General features: G+C 44.1%; 1 protein-coding gene across 9 annotated transcripts in view; it reads left to right on the forward strand.

Moving 5' to 3' along the window:
• The window catches only part of LOC135115866 (uncharacterized), a 204,369-nt gene that overhangs the window by 136,443 nt on the left and 45,426 nt on the right, over nucleotides 1-22,500 (forward strand). For all 9 annotated transcript variants that reach the window (XR_010276074.1, XM_064032947.1, XM_064032943.1 and 6 more), the window contains one exon: nucleotides 8,156-8,371. Coding sequence is in view for 8 of the 9 variants with exons in the window: in XM_064032943.1 (XP_063889013.1) it covers nucleotides 8,156-8,371 (216 nt within the window). In the remaining variant the exon portion in view is untranslated. The remainder of the gene's footprint in view (nucleotides 1-8,155; nucleotides 8,372-22,500) is intronic.

Genomic DNA, 22,500 nt, shown 5'->3' on the forward strand with positions numbered 1-22,500 from the left:
ATCTGCTGCTCTTCATACTTTACTACTTCACACCTGTTTCTTTTCCACACTCCAATATTTTCTGTATACTTGCCAAACTTACTTCTCCTTACCATTACCTACTGTCTGTCACCTGCTGTCCTTCCTTACCTGATGTTCCCTCACTTTCTCTCACATATTCTCTCCTTACCTCTCCTCACTCTCTTCACCTACTGCTCCTGTCACCCACTTCCGCTGATCCTCTCCTCTTCCTCTTACTCCTCCTCTTCCTCCTGTTCCCCTGTCCTGCTTCTCCACACCTGTTTCCTCTTCCTCACCTTGTTTCATGGTCTCCTGCCTACACTGCTTTTGTTATTTGTTTTTTCCTTCCTTTCTCTTTCCCTTCCCCATTCCCTCCATCTCCACCTGTCCTGTTTACTTCCTTTATTGCTACTCTCTGCGGGTGTTTGTGTATTTTTGTGTGTTGTTTTGTTTTGTTTCCAGTTTATTTCTATTTTGTATTGTTGTTTTACTTGTGTTTTTATTTGGCGCTTATTGTACATTTGCGTCTCTCTCTCTCTCTCTCTCTCTCTCTCTCTCTCTCTCTCTCTCTCTCTCTCTCTCTCTCTCTCTCTCTCTCTCTCTCTCTCTCTCTCTCTCTCTCTCTCTCTCTCTCTCTCTCTCTCTGTGTGTGTGTGTTTGTCCCCGTCCGTATTTCACTTGGCTCCCGTCACCCTATTCCATTACGAGAACTCCTCCTCCTCCTCCTCCTCCTCCTCCTCCTCCTCCTCCTCCTCCTCCTCCTCCTCCTCCTCCTCCTCTTCCTCCTCCTCCTCCTCCTCCTCCTCCTCCTCCTTTTCCCTTCGTCCTCTGTTCCTTTCTTCCCTTCTGGTAGAGCTTAGTCAGCTCTCGGTCATCCCCTTCTCTCTCTCTCTCTCTCTCTCTCTCTCTCTCTCTCTCTCTCTCTCTCTCTCTCTCTCTCTCTCTCTCTCTCTCTCTCTCTCTCTCTCTCTCTCTCTCTCTCTTAATGAGCTCTTTTATCTGCTCCTAATTTCATTCTCTGCCTCTTCCTTGCACATTAACTCTTGGTATTTTTATCACTTTCCTATTCCTTCCCCCCTTTTCCTCCTCCTCCTACTCCTCCTCCTCCTCCTCCTCCTCCTCCTTCTCCTCCTCCTCCTCCTTCTCCTTCTCCTCCTAACTCCAGCTCGTCTTCATTCTGTTATTCTACTTGAATTTCACCTTTGTCTTCCTTACCCTTTCCTTCCATCCTCATCTTTCTTCCATTCCCCTTATCATCCGCCCCTCTTCCGGTCACCTGTGATGTCAGGTGCGAGAAATTAATCACTAGAGGCAGAATTGTCCCTCTGTCTGAATTTATTGGTCCCTGTGGCAGATATTTCAGTTGTTACGTCATTTTTTTTTAACTGAATTGTTATCCCCCTTCCCGCCTTCTCCCTGTCCCGCTGCCTTCCATCCTCATTCTACCCTCATTCTACCCAAGCCAGTCTTTCTCACTGTAATTCTCCATTCCGTCCTGTTGCTTCCCTTCCCTTCCCTTCCCTTTTCCCTCTTCGTCTTGTCAAATTTAGATACTCCTCTGCCCATATCCGTTTTCTTTTATTATGTTTGTCTCCATTTTGTCGTTTGTTCTTATTACGTACCTGTTTGTGATTCATGATTGATTTCTCCGTCTATTTACATTTACGCGTGTCATTTTGCATGCTTGGGTTTCAATATTCTCTCTCTCTCTCTCTCTCTCTCTCTCTCTCTCTCTCTCTCTCTCTCTCTCTCTCTCTCTCTCTCTCTCTCTCTCTCTCTCTCTCTCTCTCTCTCTCTCTCTCATACACACACACACACACACATACACACCATAACTCAGCCTCATATTTCAGACCGATATCAAATCTTGCGCCTCACCCAATCATCTTGATGCCACCACCTGGGACTAATACGTGCAGGGCCGTGGCGGGGGCGGGGCGATATTGCGAGAGAGAGAGAGAGAGAGAGAGAGAGAGAGAGAGAGAGAGAGAGAGAGAGAGAGATCCTTTCTTTCCAACGCTTACTAATTCAAAGCACTCACCATTGATAAGAGATTTATTATACCGTCATTTTTTCTCTCTTTTTCCTTTCTCTGTGTCAGTGTAAGTGTGTTTTTGGGCATAAATTTCACCAAAACAAAGAAAAATATATTATCAAACCGAAAAAAATATATAAAGCCGGATCCTACTTTACTTTATGTCCTTTTCTCTCTTAACTCGCAAAATAACGTGCTGCAATCGAACACAAACACTGCGTTGCTTCTCTCGCCAGTGTTGTGTTGCAGTAGCGTCACTGTGGTGGTGGTGGTGGTGGTGGTGGTGTTGTGTTGGTGAGAGGGAGGGCGAGTGTGTGTGTGACGCCCGTTTTTTTTTATGAGGGTTCTTTAATGGCGTCTTTTGCGAACACTCACGTAAATTATTAATGTACCCGAATGCTTTATTTACTGCATGTGGTGAGAGGGAGTGTGTGTGTGTGTCAGCAGGGGCAGTATGTGTGTGTGTGTGTGTGTGTGTGTGTGTGTGTGTGTGTGTGTGTGTGTGTGTGTAGTTGGGTGGTTGGGTGTGGTCATAATTGTGTAATTTGGCAATTTATCGAGAGAACGCATTACTGTCGGGGGCGGAGGGATGAGGTAACAGAGAGAGAGAGAGAGAGAGAGAGAGAGAGAGAGAGAGAGAGAGAGAGAGAGAGAGAGAGAGAGAGAGAGAGAGAGAGAGAGAGAGAGAGAGAGAGCAGAAGAGACAAACAAGCAAGGAAAACAAGCCTACAAGAAACATGAGATGGAATTGAATAAAAGACGAGGATATTGAAAAGAAAAAAAAATATATATATATATATATATATATATAGAAATATGTACGTACCGTGTGTGTGTGTGTGTGTGTGTGTGACCCGTGTCTGAGGTTTTGTTTTGTTTTCTTCAGCGCTTCTTGTATATATTTGCCTAAAGGGGGGCGCCGCGCCTTGCCTGCAGCTCCCCTTGTGTTCGGAACGACTGACCCAGAAAGCCGAAGTCAAGAGCACACGGAGACTTTCGGACACGTTGAGTAAAGCTGTTATTTTAGACCCCATTTAATAATTGTTTTGGACGAATTATTATTGTTGATGTTGTTTTGTTTCGTTTTTGTCTGCGTGTGTGTATGAGTGTGTGTGTGTGTGAGACACACAGAGAGAGAGAGAGAGAGAGAGAGAGAGAGAGAGAGAGAGAGAGAGAGAGAGAGAGAGAGAGAGAGAGAGAGTGTGTGTGTGTGTGTGTGTGTGTGAAGTAGTGAATGGTTTGTTCGATATCTCTATTACATTTTTTTTAGTACATCCTATTCAGGGCCGTTTTTTATGACCACGATCGAATTGCGTTTTCTTCGTACTACAGATCTATTTTATTCGTTCACTTTTTTTTCTTCTGGATATTTTATATGTTTACTTGTACGTTTGGCAATCGTATTACTTTTCTTGCTTTCCAATATTTTATCTAAATAGCGTCTGGGAAATTTTCACAAGGAAGTACTGAAGTTTTACATATGTACCATTCAGATCTCACCTTTGTATCCTTCGACTTCTAAATCTTTTTCTTTCATATCTCCAAGATATACTTTCCCTGTGTTCTTGTGGTTTTTTTTTTCCTTTTTCTCTCCATGAGGGTACTGATTTTTTTTTCTTTTTCTTCTTAAACATTTCGCCCGCTTTGGTTCCTTTGACTTCCATATTTTTTTCTTTCATAACATTCAAATATCTCCAAAATGTACCTTTCCTTTCCTCTTGGGTTGTGGTTTTTTTCTCTCCGTCCTTCCCTTGGTGCTTTCCTGTTTTTCGTTTTTCACCCTTTGCAGTGTTTACTTTCCCTTCTTGTCATCGTCGTTGGAGTCTCGCTCTTTCCAGCTTCCAAAAGGTTTCCACGACTCTTGCACAAAGTTTCCAGGAGGCTTTCAATGGCTAGTGTTTTTATTTATTTTTTTTTTATTCTCTTTTTTCTCGTGCAATTTTTTTTTTCCCGTTGTTTTTTCTTGACGTACGTATAAACTGTTCGGTACGCTTTGCTCTCCTCTTTTCGCTTCACCTCACGAATCTGCCCAGCATTGTTTTTCTGCACGGTGTCAAAATGCCTCCTTTATTTATTTGTACTGCTGTAATAGTCCTGTTTTCTTTTTATGACATTGATCTTGCACCTTTTTCCCTTCTTTGTCTAGTCTCTCTCTCTCTCTCTCTCTCTCTCTCTCTCTCTCTCTCTCTCTCTCTCTCTCTCTCTCTCTCTCTCTCTCTCTCTCTCTCTCTTCCTGTCTCGTAGAGTGTACTTTAGTATTTCAACTGTTCCTTCTTTTTTTTTCTTTATTTGTTCTCTATGTCCTGTTTCTTTGCCTCCATATTAGGTCTTATTTTCAGTCTTGTTCACGTGTTTGTTCGTTATTTCCATGTTTCTGTTTCACTCACCTACTTTTCATCCTTTTTTCACCACCACCACCACCACCACCACCACCACTACTACCACTACCGCCTGCACTTCCTCCTCCTCCTCCTCCTCCTCCTCCTATCATCAGCGTATCACCAGTATGATTATTGGCCAATTTTCCTTTATTATCCTTTTCCAATTATATTCTCTCTGTTCATCTCGTGCCCTTTCATACGCCTTTATCGAACTAAACTCAGCGTTATTCTCTTTTTCTAATTCATTCTTTTCTTGAGCTTTTTTCTTTCTATCTTTATTACTTCCCCTTCTTCCCCTCTATGATTCCCTTCCTCCCTTCCCTGCCTCCTGGCCTTCTGTTCATGACACGAGAGAGAGAGAGAGAGAGAGAGAGAGAGAGAGAGAGAGAGAGAGAGAGAGAGAGAGAGAGAGAGAGAGAGAGAGAGAGAGAGAGAGAGCAATTCTTTCTATTTCCTCCTTGCCTGCGTCTTTTTCTTGCTCCATAACTTATCTTTGTCATAGAGAAAAGAGAAAACTTTAAACAATCTCTCTCTCTCTCTCTCTCTCTCTCTCTCTCTCTCTCTCTCTCTCTCTCTCTCTCTCTCTCTCGTGTAATCAACAGAAGGGAAGGAAGGGAAGGATACTCTCGCATCTCTCTCTCTCTCTCTCTCTCTCTCTCTCTCTCTCTCTCTCTCTCTCTCTCTCTCTCTCTCTCTCTCTCCCCCATTACACCTTCCTTGTCTTTCATTGATTTATAGGAAAAGGTAAGGAAGTACCTTTCCTGAGGCTGTTTGCTATTTTCGTTTAATAATTCGTCTGAGATATTAATCATGTACCGTAAGTCAATATGTTATAACTCTCTCTCTCTCTCTCTCTCTCTCTCTCTCTCTCTCTCTCTCTCTCTCTCTCTCTCTCTCTCTCTCTCTCTCTCTGGCTCGGTCGCTCTCAAAACTAAACTTGAAAAGGAAAACAGAGAAAGAATAGAATATGTATTGAAAAATTGAGAGTAAGAATGTTTATCCATCTGTATTAAAACACACACACACACACACACACACACACACACACACACACACACACACACACACACACACACACACACACACACACACACACACACACACACACACACACACACACCCCTCTCCCGGCAAAAGTAAACACGAACGATAATCCTTAACGGGCAAGATAATGAAGCGAATCACTTACACTTATTTTCCTTTGTTTGTTTGCCCGTTTCCTCTTCCGTCAACATAATAAATTTGCCTTGTGGAAAAAACGGCCGGCAAACACACATTTTTAGTAGACTTTTGTGACCTCGGAGTCTTGCCCCACGTTACGGCAAGTCTTGTGAGGCATGAGTCGTTGCGTCGTCCCGGTGAGCCCAGTCTAATTAGACGGTACAGGTGAGGTAGAGCGCGCAGGTAAAGGCAAGATGGCATGGTTTCTGTTTCTGATTTATATAGAAGAGTGGGATAGAATAGAGTAGGGAATAATTACATAGAGTTACATAGATACACAGACCACAACAGACCTGAGTTAGGGCAACTGTTAAAGTGATAGTAAAAGAAAACGACAGCAAAGCAGAGATTGAGAGAGAGAGAGAGAGAGAGAGAGAGAGAGAGAGAGAGAGAGAGAGAGAGAGAGAGAGAGAGAGAGAGAGAGAGAGAGAGAGATTGTTAACTATCAAAATACAAGGCAAGCTTTCATTCACAAACGTATGATTTTAAACTCCTCGAACGTAAGAGAAGAGAAGGAGCCGATTGAAGATTTTCAGCCTCATCTGTCCTCTCTTCCTCCTCCCAGAAAGCACCTCCATTCCACACCAGAAACCACTTCAATATAATTTCGTTCGTTTGTCTGTGTTTTGTCTTTCTGTTTATCTTCCTCTCTCTCTCTCTCTCTCTCTCTCTCTCTCTCTCTCTCTCTCTCTCTCTCTCTCTCTCTCTCTCTCTCTCTCTCTCTCTCTCTCTCTCTCTCTCTTCTTTCCTGTTTCTTTTTTCTAGCTGCCAGACTCATCTCTCTGTCTTCATCTTCTGTTCATCTTTTCTCCCTTCCCAATTTTCTGTTTTGCTGCTCATATTCTTCTCTCTCTCTTTCTGTACAGTTTCATTACTCCCTCCTTTCATGCATGTGTGCCTATATCCCTCATTCATTTTGTCTGTCTTTGTCTGTCTCTTTGTCCCACTTTCTTTGTGTGTCCGCCCGTTTCCCCATTTCTTTCCTCTCTGTCAACTTAACACCCTCCCTTTTCCTCTTTCTCTTTGCGTAACTGTCCTTACTCGCCCTCTTCCTCTTTCTCTTTGCTTGACTGTCGCCTCTATCTCTCCTTCCCTGGTCCTCGTCGTGTCTTTCCCCCTTCCCCTCCTCGCTCTTTGTCCGTCTGTGTCACTCTGTCAGTCTCGCAGCGTGTCTCTGTCCGCATCTGTCCGTCCTCCCGTCCACATTAGAATTAACTGTCACTCGTGGTCTTCGCTGCAGCGTCACCTGACCTGTCTTGTGAGAAAATGTCAGTCCATCTTCCTCCCTCTCGCGCGCTAATTCCAACGCTCCCCTAATTTTGGCGGATTGATCATTAGTGAGGAGACGGGCGGCCGGCTAATGGATTCTGATGTGCTCCTTATATGAGGGGGGTCTTTCATTTTTCTTTATTTTATTCCACCCGAAAGAAAGGAAAATGTCGTGCATGCGGAAGGTGGAAAAGCCCCGGGAGCTTCCTGTAGTAGATTTCATATTTTATTGTGACCGGTGACCGTGTTTTTTTTCATTGTGTGTGTGTGTGTGTGTGTGTGTGTGTGTGTGTGTGTGTGTGTGTGTGTGTGTGTGTGTGTGTGTGTGTGTGTGTGTGTGTGCGAATTGCTCTTGAAAAATCTGTGCGAAAGTGAAAACTGAACAAATTTTATTTGCAGTCAATTGGCAATACTAGTCATGTCACACACACACACACACACACACACACACACACACACACACACACACACACACACACACACACACACACACACGTGCTACAGACAAGTGAGAAATTGCATGTGAGGAGGAGGGCAGGTAAAGCACCGTTGCCAGACACTCCTGACACGGGTAATAGAAGAAAGAAGTCGACAGGTGTGTGCTGTATAACCCCCAGCTTCGTGTCAGTATCGTGTGAATAATTGAATAACAACACTAACTTTATACAACCTGAAAGAGTGGTGCATTGTGTGTGTGTGTGTGTGTGTGTGTGTGTGTGTGTGTGTGTGTGTGTATACGTGTGTGTGTATATACGTGTGTGTGTATATACGTGTGTGTGTGTGCGTGTGTACGTGTATGAGGATACGAGTTTTTATCTCATCTTTTAAATTCATAATCTACTTTTTCACGTGACGCTGCACAAACTCAGGAATAAATTAGAGACATTCAAAATGGTAACCTCTTTGAACAAACGGACAAGTCTGAACTATTAAGAATGATAAGAATGATTCATGTGCATACAAGCCCTAATAAAAAATATATATTAGAACACTAAGAAGTAGTTTAATAAAAGCTCATATACTTGACCAAATTTACCTGTCCCTCGGCCCTAAGTAAAGAGTATCATTACACGTCTCTAAATTAACTTGTCCTCATAAAGCAACCCTGAAATAGAAAAAAAAAATAAAAGGTCGGAGGGGACTTAAGACTCATCCGTCCTCCTTAACGCCAACCCGCGCCACAAGAAAGACAAGATCACTGGTGGTGGTGGTGGTGGCGGTGGTGCTTGAGTGTCTTTTTACCTTACAGCTTCGGGGGGCCTTGACGGGCTGCAGGCGGGGAGGAAGGACAGCCGAGACGGAAGGAGTAACACAATGGAAAACGCCACTTCATCGCGCTTTGGACGGTTTTCAGCGCGCCGTCGGTCTCCGTTCGATTGGTGTACTTTGCGAGAAGTCCACGACCCGCCGCGCTCTCGCTCCGCACCGCCTCACCCGCGCGTCTCCACTCCAGCGCCGCCCGCAGGTAACTGAGGTTCTCGTTCTCCTGTTGGCCCTCCCTCCCTGCCCTCCCTTCCTGCCTCCCTGCCTGCCTCCCTTCTCCCCTGCCACCCCTCCGTGATCCTCTTCCTCTACCTCCTCCTCCGCCTCTGCCCCCTTCAAAGGATCACATTGGCATCATGTGTACCTCTACCTACCTTCTCCTACTCGTATCTTTCCTCTCTTCTCTACCATTCCATCCCTGTTCCATTGGTTACTCATCCATTAGCATTCCCTCTCCCTCCCTTTACTCCTTTTCCGTTTTTCCCCCTCCCTTTCTGAGCTCTTCGTCAGTCCCCCCTTCCTTTCTCCCTTCCCTTTACATCCCTTCCATTAACATTGTTGTTCTCTCACCCCACCTTACATCACCGACCCTCGTCTCCCCTCGTACTCTCCCTTCTCCCCTCGAATCGCTGTTACCCTTACATCACTTGAGGGCTCAGTTCCCCTTTCCCTGTCGTCCCAAAACTCCAACCTCTCCTTTCATCCTGTGCTTTTCTCTTCCCGACTTCCCCTGATTCCTCCCCTTCCTCCTTCTTTTCCTCCTGCTGCTCTTACGCCACTGCCTTCGTTCTCTTGCAAGTTTAAGAAAAAACGTTCAAACATGCGAACAAACCGTAATCATCTTCCAAGAGCGGCACATATTTCCCGTGGCGAAAGTTGCCGACTGAACGAACTTCGGTGTTTTTGTGAAGTCAGCATACCTGTGAAATGTACCTGTACTTTTATACCACCACTTGTACTGCGTTCGTTAGTCGCTCCGCCTGAATGGTACTTGCCTCACTGCTCACAAAGGCGACAAGAGAGAGCGAAGGATCAGTTTCTCGCTCTCCGTGCCAGTTGCAGGTACGAGGAGGCGTGAGAATGTGCGGCAATGTTCCCACCCTCATTTTCTCCCAGTACGAGTATATTACCTGCGTTTTCTATCTACTTGCTGCGTCTTCTGTGCACCTGTGCCTGGTGTGCGTACCTGTAGAGCTCCACTCGTGTTTGCTAGACAACTATACTCCTATGCACCTGTATTTTCAACATCTGTATGGGGTTCGTGTGTTATATGTACCTGTGTGTCGTGTTTACCTGAGTTTTCAATTGGCGTCTTTCCAGCGTACCTTTGTGTGGAGTGAATTGCAGAGGGGAATATACCCGTGCCTCGCCACTTGGTTGGGTCCTGCAGGTAATTAAGTGACCTGTGCAAATATTTTTTTACCTGCCAAGAAATAACTTCCTTTTAACAGGAAAGAAGATGGAGGTTGAGGAGGAGGAGGAGAAGAAAGAAGATTAAGAAAAGAGGAGTAAAAAACAAGAAAGAAAATAACAGAAGGGAATTGTAGAGAGAGAGAGAGAGAGAGAGAGAGAGAGAGAGAGAGAGAGAGAGAGAGAGAGAGAGAGAGAGAGAGAGAGAGAGAGAGAGAGAGAATATTTCCTTTTCCTTTTAATCATCTGCCTTTCTACTGTTTCATAAAATTTGAATGATTGTCAGTAATTTTCATATTGTTTAAGATGCATATTTTACTGGTCTCTAAAATTATTCAAATTCCCTTTAATTAAAGCCACCAGTAATGAGAGAGAGAGAGAGAGAGAGAGAGAGAGAGAGAGAGAGAGAGAGAGAGAGAGAGAGAGACCACACACACGAGGAAAAAATTCTCTCTCTCTCTCTCTCTCTCTCTCTCTCTCTCTCTCTCTCTCTCTCTCTCTCTCTCTCTCTCTCTCTCTCTCTCTCTCTCTTATTACCATTACCTTTCCTTGCGATCTTTAATCCACCACCAACACCACCGACACCACAACCATTATCATCATTATCATCATCATCGTCGTCACTCCCAGCCTGAAGTTCTCCCGGCATCCTTGCACTCATTCCAGCTGTCACTCATTCCACATTTATTTACACGAGCGTGAGACACTAGTGGCCTACAAGCATATTTCACACCGAGTCCAAAACAATAAAAGGAAGATTATCTGATTTGCATGTAAATCGAATTGGGAGGAACGCTTAGTGCTGTGAGACTGTTCCTCCTCCCTCCAATCCCTCCCCCCTTCCATTCCTAACTCTCTCTCTCTCTCTCTCTCTCTCTCTCTCTCTCTCTCTCTCTCTCTCTCTCTCTCTCTCTCTCTCTCTCTCTCTCTCTCTCTCTCTCTCTCTCTCGACACAATTTCTCCTCATCTATCCATCTGTCTCTTTCTCTTTCCTTTTCACACATTCTTTCTCTCTTTCTCTCTCTCTTTCTCTTTTTCTTCCTGCTTCCATGCCCCCATTACTCTTCATCCTCTCTTCTGTCCTTCTTCACTCCTTGCTTCCTTGTCCCTCCCCTTTCTTCCCTTCCTGCCCCAAACCCTCCATTCCCTCGTCTCTCCGCCTCGCCTCTGTTTTATGAGACAATATTATAGTCTTCCCGACACACGTATTTCATAAATTTTCTCCCGTGAGGCTGGTGTTGACGGAGCTTCGGCAGGTATAAACTCATCAGCCACGAGGGAGGGAGTCAGGCAGGCAGACAGACGGGAAGGGACAGGCAGAGACGAGCAGATAGATCAGGGAGGTAGACAAACGAAAACGGGTAGTCTAGAAGGCAGACAGTTAGACGAGAAGATACAGACAGATCAGGGAGGTAGACAGACAGGAAAGGACAGAAAGGGAGGCAGGCAGACAAAGATAGACGGAAAGAAATAGACAGACAAGGAAGCAGACAGAGGGACAGTAAAGAACAGACAGGCGACAGAGGCAGACAAACGGAAAGAGAGGCAAACGGATAATTACAGACAAAAATTAATAGACAGACACACAGACGAACTGAAGCAAACAGACAGATAGACAGACATACAAACGGATCCAGACAACAATAGACAAACAATGGCAGATTAAGTGAAGGAAAAATGCGGACAAAAGAAAAAAAAAAAGAAAGAAATAGAAGGGGGAGACAAGCACAGATAGATAGACAGTAACACGAACACAGACAGACCGGCAGACAGGAAAGCAGGAAGAAGGATTAGCAGGCAGACACAAATCTAGAGCGAGACACGCGCGTATACATAAAAACAGAAGGAAAAAGCCGCACAGAGAGAGAGGAAGAGCAGGAGCAAACACAAGGATGGAGAGAAAACAGGAAAAAGAGGTTAAATTACGAAGACAAGTATGAAGACAAATAGAGAGAGAGAGAGAGAGAGAGAGAGAGAGAGAGAGAGAGAGAGAGAGAGAGAGAGAGAGAGAGAGAGAGAGAGAGAGAATGGAACTAAAAATGGGAGAAATAGAAAACGCTAACAAATACATGTAAAAAGAATGATTTGCAATACTCATACAAATTGGAAATCGTTCTTCCATTCCTAAGAGGCAAAGTACGTGTTTCACTCCCCGCCGGAATTAAAGAATCGGTGTCACTCTGTCCAAAAGTTCCCTCAAAAAAAAGAAAAAAAAAAGACGAATTATACGATTTTGCATTTGTAGTGGAGAAGGCAATACTGTAAATCCCAAAAATAAAAGGTGAGTATGACCTTATTTTGCACCTGAAAGATAAGCAGTGATGTATTTTTGAATGGAGGTATCTGGTCATACATGTTTTGAGATATTCCAGTGATGGGGGTGAGGGAAAAATGGAAGTGTATTTATACTCATACGTAGCACCCTCTCTATTCATCACTTCAGTATTAATTTTCAGGGAGTTGTAGCACGCACTGAAAAAAAGGAAAATTATGAGGACAAGGAAAAAAGGACGAGGGAGAGGAGTAAGAATATTAAAGAAAGAAAGAAACGGAGGAGGAAAAAATTTCTGCGTAAAAGTCAGAAAGTAGTAGAAGTTGTAGTTGTTGTTGTAGCAGGACATGGAGGAGGAGAAAAAAGAGAAGGCGAAGAGAAGAAGGAAGAAGCAGTATATAAGGGGAAAGCATAACGAAAAAAAAAAGAGACAATAGCGATAACAGGCAATGCATGGAATTTGTGAGGAGAAAAGAGAAAAAAAGAAGCAAAGATGGGAAAGTTGGAGAGAAAGTAAAAATTGCAACTCGGGGGAGGAACATGGAGAACTTTAGAATACGAGTAGATAAGAGTATGGGTGGTGGTGGTGGTGGTGGTGGTGGTGGTGGTGGTAGCGGCCGCGTTGGTAGTGGTAGTAGTGTTGGTGGTGGTGATGGTGGTGTTATTGGTGGTGGTGGTGGTGGTTACTGCGGTGGTCTAACCCCAACACAATTTCATGCTCATATTACAGACATGCCAGCCTTCCAGACACTATCCTTCACTTCCTACCACATCCTCATCTTTCATTTCTTCCTCCTCGCTTCCTCTCTTCCTTCCTTCCCTCCACCTCTCCTTCCTCACCTTTACGAGTACTCTTCCTAATAGGGGAAAATTGGGGAAAATATACTTCAACACAGTCAAGTTATCTGTTAGAAGCGCTGCGCCTTCCCGTGGTGTTCTGTTTGCTCCTTGATTTTCCACCTGTATGAAATATCGCATGATATCAAAAGTTTGCTTCATCTTAAAAATCGTTGGTCATATCTCTTGTAGTGGCAAAAATTAAATTAAATTAAAATTAAAATACAAAAAATGTCTTCTTCAACAAAATTGTGTTATCTTATAAAAACTATAACAAGTGTCTGTGACCAAAACACTCCTTTAAACTTATAGAGAGAAGTTTTTTCCATAAAAAAATTTTGTTCAAATTGCCATCCATCACGTATCCAAGCTCTGCGCCTACCTGCGTGTCTGAATAGCTCTGTGTGCCCATCAGTTTTTCTTCCACTTTTATAAGGATTAGCCATTGGATGTCAAGTTTTTTTGGGGAACGAAAAAAAAAAGAAAATATTTCCCTCTTCTCACCATCGTATTTTCTTCCTGAATACATTTCTTGGAGACAACGTAAAAAATACCACGTTACCTTCTTGACATGAGAGAAATTAGCTTCCACACTTGCCAGGGTTAAATGCAGACCTCAGGTGGGACACAGGATGGATGGATCTTGGAGGGACGTGGCGCTGGACAATGTTTTGTGTGAAATAAGAACAGGAAAGCCACGGCACAGGACACGGGATGGGACATGAGATGGGACAAAGGAAGTAAGGAATGGCGCGTGGGAAATGAGAGTTGGAAATAGAAGTAGAACATTTACATAGGATGGGACAAAGGACTGGAAGGTTATGAAAGGTGGGACATGAAGAGGAATATAGATAGGACACAGGACAGTAAGACATGGAAGGAAGAGGAATTTTACTGAACATATCAAATTAGACAGGGTGGGACATACGGAGTTGCGATGAAGGAAGAAACATGATATAAAGGAACACTGAGACACTGAGTGAGACATTAACAGTAGATAAGAAGGTGAGACATTTTCCTGTCCATAGTAAACTTAGCAAGACTTTGTGACTGGACATTTACCGTTTGATACAACACGTCTATTTTTCACGATATATAAACTTAGTACTGGACGAGGGGGGTTATTTTATATGATACGGGAGCTAAAATGGGATATATGGGCCATTTTTTACATTTTCCAGAATTATGAGAGACGTGTGCGTGTCTTCGAGGGCTTAACGCTGTATGAATGTTTAATAGAGAGAGAGAAAAGCGCGGGTGTGTCTCGTAACCACAAAAGCCGGTGATAAGGAGCCACACAAAAGCTTCTAGTGTAGATTGAAACGGTGTGGGATTATTGCTACATTTGTGTATTAAACTTACCCCCGGCAGAAATTATATAAAGTAACTGGTTATAGCAGTAGAGTAATAGTAATAGTAACAATGATTGTGATAATGATAATAATGATAATAATAATCCTCTCCCACAAATTGCCCTGTTTCTCCCTCCATCAATCATGTGATTTACTTCCTGCCACTCCAATCACCTCCCTTCCTTTTCTTTCTCCTCTCCCTCTTTCTCTTCCTACTTCCTCGTACGTCTCTATCACAATTATTCCTCCTCCTCCTCCTCCTCCTCCTCCTCCTCCTCCTCCTCCTCCTCCTCTCCTGTATCTTGAATAGTACAGTCTCCCACAAAAGAGCCTCGTAAAGACCAACAAGTTTGCTATTGTTTGTTCTTCCTTTGTGTTCTCTGTGTTCCTTTGTCTCGTCCTCCTGCCTCATAAATCTTCTTTTCTATCACTTTCCTCTCTTCCTCATCTTCCTTCCCCTCATCTTTCCTGCTCTCTCTCTCTCTCTCTCTCTCCTCTCTCTCTCTCTCTCTCTCTCTCTCTCTCTCTCTCCTCTCTCTCTCTCTCTCTCTCTCTCTCTCTCTCTCTCTCTCTCTCCACGACAAGACACGAGACGAATTGTTGCCGCCCTCGTCATTCTCATGCACAAATTGGCCGTTTCGCTGGTGACTCTTGGGATTGGCTACCTCTCACACACTCCTCCACCTCCCCTCTCGCCTCCCCTTCCCCTCTTCCCCTTCCATTCTTCCCCATGCTGCTGTCTCTGTCTCTCTGTCTCCCTTTCTCCCCTTTCCATTCGTCTTTCCAGTTCTCTCATCATTTTCGTCTTCTTCCCATTCTTCCATTTTCTTCCCTTTATTGTCTTCTTTCTCTCCCATTTCTCTGTCTCCTTTTTCCATCCTTCCCTCCAATTTTCTCCCGTCATTTTCTTCTTTTTCTTTCCATGCTTCCACGTTCTTCCCTCTACTGTCAACTCTCTTCCACTTTCTTCCCTCTCTTCTCCATCTTGCTTCCCTCCTTCTCTACCCATTTCTTCGCTTTTTCTCTTCCTTTCCCTCCCTCCTCCCTGCTCTTCCTTCTCTCACTTTTCATTCCTCCCTAGCATTCCTTTTTTGTCCCTTCCATTACTTCCTCCAGTCCCCTGCTCCCCTCCCCTCACCCCTCCTCCTCCCCCCATTCTTCCTCCCCCCCGCCGGGCCGGACAGGGTCATTTCATTAGGTAATCCCCCAAGGTGTCGTTTTCACACACGTCCTCCATTATTTCAGGTTTTAACCTTCCACGTTTGTGTCTTGTCGCGGCGCGTTTCTGCATTTCCTGTTTATATTTCCGACTTATGTATATTGTGAGGAGAGAGAGAGAGAGAGAGAGAGAGAGAGAGAGAGAGAGAGAGAGAGAGAGAGAGAGAGAGAGATAAAGAAAAGGTTTCATAAGTGGGAACGAGAATTAATAAAAAGGACAAGGTGAAGGAAGTGGAAGAGGAGGAAGAGTAGTAGAGGTGAGAGGATGTTAGGATGAGTACGAGTGGATGAAGATGGGAGGAGGAAGAGGAGAGGGAGGAGTGCTCTATATGAGAGAAAAGAAAAGGATGAGAACGAGAACGAGGAGATTGAGGGAAGTAAAGGAGGAGGAGAAGTAGTACTACAGATGAGAGAAAAAAAAGGACGAGAACGAGAAGATACATTGAAGCATAGGAGAAGCAGAAAGAGGAGGTGGTGGAGGAGGAGGAGGAGGAGGAGGAGGAGGAGGAGGAGGAAGAGGAGGAGGAGGAGGAGGGGGAGGATTATAAATAAGAAGAGGATGAAGATGATAAAGTAAAAACCATAAAAACAGTAAACACTGAAATTGAATGCGAATTTATTATTACGCACATTATGAAAACATATATTTATTTAATTCATCTTAATGGCGACGGTTTGGGTAGGGGAGAGAGAGAGAGAGAGAGAGAGAGAGAGAGAGAGAGAGAGAGAGAGAGAGAGAGAGAGAGAGAGCGATTAATATTAAATATGCCTCTCGATTTTTGTTTCTCTCCCAGTAAGATTAAATAAAGTTATGAAGGCTGTCACTGCAATTAGAGGAACAAAAAACACATCACAAAATAATTATTACATGGAAGAAAACAAAACATAAAACAAGGTACTGGAATATATCAAAAGATGATCGTATGAATGTAATAACAAACTAGATATAATAGAGAGAGAGAGAGAGAGAGAGAGAGAGAGAGAGAGAGAGAGAGAGAGAGAGAGAGAGAGAGAGAGAGAGATTAATACTAAATACATCGTTCAATTTTGGTTTCTCTCCAAGTGAAGTTTTCATCATCTTCAATCATAAATAATTGCTAGTTATCTGGCCCCGTAATTACTGTTGAAAATAATTAATTCACCTGTTCGTTAATTACTTTTGCAGGTAAATTAATTGTATCACTGATTATTGCCCCTGAATTAACATTAATGCAGCAATTCACGCTGTTATATAATACAATGACTACTGTTTCCCGCTTGTAACTGTAGTTGTTTTAGTAGTAGTGGTGGTGGTGGTGGTGGTGATGGTGTATGAACGTGGTGTTGATAGAGAGACAGTGACACTATTGGTGGTGATGCAGTACAATGACTACTACTTTCCGCTTGTAACCGTAATTGTTTAAGTGGTGGGTGATGATGGTGATGATAAGGTTGGTGGTGCTGTTTGGGTGGTGATGATGAAAGGCAGTTAAGAGTGATAGTGAGATAGTGATAATGGTGATCCTTTGCTGTAGTTGTGGTGATGGTTATTAAAGCCGTACACTATAAACAATGATAATGGTGAAGGTAAGCACTGGTGATGATGGTGGTGGTGGTGATAATGATGATGGAAGGCAGAGAATAAAGGTATTGTCAAAGATGAAGGTAGTGTGGTGGTGATGGTGGTGAAGGGCAGTGGAGGGCAGTGATCGTATTAGCGGTGATGATAACGTTAGGCAAAGGTGGTCGTGGTGATGATGGGAGGTGTTGGAGAACTGTGACAGAGTTAATGGTGATGGTGGTAGTGGTGGTGGTGGTGGTGGTGGTGATAATGATGATAATGAAAGACAATTGAAGCTAGTAAGTGTTAGTATTGATGAATATACGTAGAAATGGTGGTGGTCATGGTGAGGCTAATGGTGATGGTGATGATGATGATAATGAAAGAAAATCGAGACCAGTAATAGTGGAGTTGATAAGTATACATAGAAGTGGTGGTGGTGGCGGTGGTGGTGATGTTAATAGTGGTGATGATAATGAAAGAAAATGCAAGCCAGTGATAGTGTTGCAGTTGATAAATATACGGTGATGGTGGTGGTGGTGGTGGTGGTGATGATATTAGTAGCTGCGGTGGCAGTGGTGTTGGTAGCGGTGGCGTTGGTAGTGCTGGTGTTGCTTGCTGGTGATTAAAGTGGTAAAGGTAAATGGAGGTAAATAATTTTCCACTCTCGAGGGATTTGTGTTATTTCCATTTTTTTTTTTTAGTGTGGCTTCAGTCCGGTGTCCGCGGAGCCTCCAGGTGAGACGTGATTCAATTAACCTGGAAATTCGTGTCCCAGCGGCGGCGAGAAGAGGGCGCTGCTTCGCTGAGGTGTGGGGCGCCAGTGTGAAATTCTCTGCAAAATAATTTTATCGTCGTAATTCAGTGATCTATTTATCTATTTATCCATCTGTGTATCGATTATTCCTTTGTTTGCCTTTACGCTTGACTCATCTGCATTTTTTGCGACATACATAATACATAGCCAATTATACGAGCGGCTGTGCTTTACTACGCTATACTAATTTTCGTTCTCTCGGGATCCATGCCATCTATATGTATTTCCAGCTACGTGCGTCTACAATGTGTGCAGTCCGAGGAACAGAAATAGTCTTTGGTCCTTATTCTCGAACGTTTCGGCGCCTTATCCCGACTGAAATCTTTAACAAGCTCTAATGGAAGTTGTTGAGGTTTTCCGGGATGTAGTAATTCCAGCGATAGTTCGGCAAGGATTCTGCGTCGCCAGTTGGGAAAAATATCCATGGGAACCCGACTATTCATCCCTGCTACCTTCAGAAAATTATCCTTACAAGAGAACAATGGGTTCCAGAATACAGACCTTAATGTTGCGCTGAAGTTCACGGAATCGCCGATACTTTACGGAATACGAGAATAAACAGCAAAGAACTGCACACTTTTCAACCCTGAAGGATTTACAGGGCGAACTTCCTCTCTCTCTCGGAGCGAAGAGAAACTTGGCAATACTACCTGGCCTTCCTCTCCTTCTCTTACTCCTTTTATCTCCACGTCTAAATTTGCTAAAACAGTTTTGTGCAATCAGTTATCACACGCTGCCCGGAATATTTTGAGGCTGGAGTCTCGAGTTCCCCCTTGACGGACTGCACACACTCACACTTACACTCACACTCCAGCACGACAAAAAGATGCGATTCACTGAGTTACTTCATTTTGGCGTCCCTGGTTGGGGAAGAGCCGTGCCCTTGAGGATGAGTTGCGAGGGCCTGAATGAGGTTTATGCGAGAGCCTGGGAGCCAAAGGACGTAAGACAACACGGCCAGGTGGGTAGGTACACAAGGGGCGATGTCACTCTAAACCGACTTCATGTCCTTGTGTTGTTATATATTTTAGTGACGACGTTTCGCTTCTGTCCTTTGTTTCTTGTTGAGTTCCGCGCGAGTGAGCATTGACGGTGGCCTTGATGAATGCTTGTACCAAATGTAGGTTTGTGTCCATCTGTTTATGTCTGTTTTCTATTTATCCTTGTATCTATTGGTTCGTGTATCTATCCACCCTTCCATAGCTTTATCCATCTACATATTAAACTACCTTCAGTATATCCATAAATCTAAGCTCACACACACACACACACACACACAATCAGAGTAATGGAGAAGCAATGCAGTCCACACTTGGTAAATATATGCGTGCACTTAGCCCTCACTCAACTCAACACAAGTTCGAGGAAAACTCAGATTAGCTTCACTCACGCCCCCCCACACGCACCGGTGAAGTGAAGAAGTAGAGCGGCAGTATTACTTCATATTCTTTTGCCTTGTATCCCCATGTACGTATCATTACCGCCGCTCCGTTACTAAAGTACCTGAGAGAAATGAGCACCTGGTCCTCTCCTTTCTTTCCCACCGTTTCTCCAGCCTTACCTGAAAAGCCTTGCCTTCCGCTCAACATTTCCGCCCATCCCCGCCCTCCCCTCGGTCCTCTGCAGGTAACAATCAGCTGCCAAGACTGTTTTAGGGTCGGCACTCGTCAGCGTCTCTGAAAAGTTTTAGACAAAGTTTGCCCAGTGCGAGGTGGTCTTCCTGGCCCTTCACAGCCCTGCCCTGGGAGGAGGTCAGGCTGGTGCTTTGAGAGAGAGAAAGAGAGAGAGAGAGAGAGAGAGAGAGAGAGAGAGAGAGAGAGAGAGAGAGAGAGAGAGAGAGAGAGAGAGAGAGAGAGAGAGAGAGAGAGATACCAAAATAGGAAAAACTGCAGAAGCCGCCAGGCCTACGGACAGACACAGACACACAGACACCCCCCCTTTCCCCCTCCCCGACACACACACACACACACACACACACACACACACACACACTGCCTTAATCTGTAAATTGTTGAGTGACGCGTCGCTCTGATAACCAAGAAGTTATAATGACGTTGAGGCGTGGTGGGCGAGGCGAGAGAGAGAGAGAGGGAGAGGAGCAGGGAGGGGATGAGCTTTCCGCGCTGTGGGTAGGCCTGAAGAGTGTTGACAGGCTTACGGAGGCTGCGGAAAGACCATGTTTGTGTTTAATATAGTATAAGGAAAGGCTCCCGTAGCGATGTGAGCCCCACGAGCTCCCATAAAGTCAAATACAAGGTCAAAAGTTTACCTGTGAGTTAATTAATATTTTCTTAAGTGACTCGAGGAATTCGGCAGATGAGTCTTTCAGCTGAACTGGAAAATAAATAGAATTAAGGAGTTCGAAGGAGTTCCTTTGGCGTGATGTCAGCTGAATATTCTGAAGGTGATGTTAGAATATTTATCATAAGCAAACTTCTTTTTTTTCTCTCTCTCCAAGAACGTAATCCCCGCCAGAGATTCCCGTAATAATCCAGATGTATTTTGCTTCTCGTCGATTTTTTGTGACTTTCTGCTTTCCTTCCTGGTTTGTGTCTGCACTGGGTATTTTCCCTTTTTATGACTGATATGTTATATGAGGGAGAGAGAGAGAGAGAGAGAGAGAGAGAGAGAGAGAGAGAGGACGAGAGAGAGAGAGAGAGAGAGAGAGAGAGAGAGAGAGAGAGAGAGAGAGAGAGAGAGAGAAATACAGAAAGAGAAACACAGAGACAGACAAGCAGATTGGCAAAGACAGGGACAGACAGACAGATGAAAGACAAGATATTGCAGAAGTTCGACAGGAAGGATTTAAAAACAAGCAAGAGCGGAGACACAAATACCTCGCAGCTCCACCAATAGAAACTAACAGTGAGAGCAGCATTCCGTGAGAAAAAAAAAAAAAAAGGGTTGAAAGTCGTTTTGTGCTACATCGCAACTTTTCTATTATAACAGAAGGGACAGGAACAGGTGGAAATTATGTAAGACTCTCAATTTTCCCTCTTGTGTTAGGGATGAAGTTTTAATGCTCGCTATAACATTACGTATTTACAAGAGAAAAAGAATTGCGTATTGCATGTGGCCACAACGGGCAGAGTTTTCATTTCACTATTTTAAAAAGAGTCGCGTTATAAAAAGAGAAAAGGGGAAAAAATGGAGGAAATTGAATTCACGCCGAAGTAATTTTTAGGAAGAAGCCACTTTTATCGATTCACTAGAAATAAGATGGAGAAGCGAGGAACAAGGAGGAAAAGGAGGAGGAGAAAGAGAAGGAGTAGAGGAAAAGAAAGGAAGGAGGTGAATGTCCCGGGGGAGGAAACTTTAAGGAAGGGAAAGGACTTAGCAAGAGGCGGTGGACTTGTGTAATTTCTCCTCTAACCTAACCTCATTAACCGCGAAACGTGTCCTGCGAGGGAAACTCCGCCTCCCAGTACGTTATTGGGACCTCACCGGGGCGCCTTCATTCCCAGCCCTTCACGCAAGCAGCCTAGTTCTCCTCCCTTCCCTCCCTCCAGCTCCCTCTCCTTCCCACGCCCACTTTCCCCTCCCCTGCCTGGTTCTCCTCCCTTCCCTCCCTCCAGCTCCCTTCCTTAACACTCCCCACTTCCCCCTCCCCTCCCTGGTTCTCCCTTCCCTCCTTCCAGCTCCCCTCCTTAACACTCCCCAGTCCCCCTTCTCTCCCTGGTTCTCCTCCCTTCCATCCTTCCAGCTCCCCTCCTTCCACACTCCCCACTTCCCAATTCCATCCCTGGTTCTCCTCCCTTCCCTCCTTCTAGCTCCCCTCCTTAACACTCCCCAGTCCCCCCCTTTTCTCCCCGTTTCTCCACTCCCTGCTTCACGTGCTGGGGAACTTGGTAGATGACTAACTTTGCCGGAAAAAGTTTAGGTGACGAGTTTTGTACGACGAAGCAACGATGTGCTCGCCTTGATTTTCTGGCGTGTTCTCCTCAGGTGCTTTGACGTGTAGCGGGGGATGCACGAGGACGAAGATGAGGACAGTGACGTGTGTGTGTGTGTGTGTGTGTGTGTGTGTGTGTGCGTGTGTGTGTGTGTCGTGTGTCGTGTGTCGTTCGTTGCTCAGTGTTTTCCAGTCCTGTGTTATATTGGTTGTGTGCCTTGACGAGTTATGCCTTGTTTTAAATTGAGAGGTTTCGTTTTGATCTTGTTTTCTATTTGCTCTTCACTGTTTACACTTCCCTCTCTCTCTCTCTCTCTCTCTCTCTCTCTCCTCTCTCTCTCTCCTCTCTCTCTCTCTCTCTCTCCTCTCTCTCTCTCTCTCTCTCTCTCCTCTGTCTCGCTGTCATCACATATTTCTTTTTTTAATATTAGTTTTATTATATTCACTTTGTTAGTGCGTTTGTTATTACCCTTTGAAACATTCCTGTACTTTGTTTTAGAATTTGTTTTATGTTTTTATGTTTGTGTGTGTGTTTTTTTCTCTCCTTTTTTCCTCCAACCCTCTTTGATCGCTTGCCGTAATTTTTATATTGAAAATTATTCGCGTCTGGACCGCGTAAAATATGCATTGTCCTCATATTTTTCTCTTTGACTGTGATTTACCTTGTTGCATTTATATTGAAAATTAGTCTTACAAGCGTTGGTATATGAGGTGAACATTGCACGCATTGCTATGATTGTTGTTATCATTATTATATTATTATTATTATTATTATTATTATTATTATTATTATTATTATTATTATGCTTGTTGTTGTTGTTATTGTTGGTGCAAGTACTTGTAGTAGTTGTTGGTGGTGCTCTTATTATTTTATATTTCAGCTAATTCTTCGGTTGATGAGTCAGTCTGCCAGCCCACATTTTAAGTTAATTGCTGTGAAATCCTCTCATGACTACACCGCATCAAACGAATCTCCTTTTTGTTTTATTGTTT

Source organism: Scylla paramamosain, chromosome 30 (assembly GCF_035594125.1).
Source record: "Scylla paramamosain isolate STU-SP2022 chromosome 30, ASM3559412v1, whole genome shotgun sequence".
Taxonomy (NCBI): domain Eukaryota; kingdom Metazoa; phylum Arthropoda; class Malacostraca; order Decapoda; family Portunidae; genus Scylla; species Scylla paramamosain.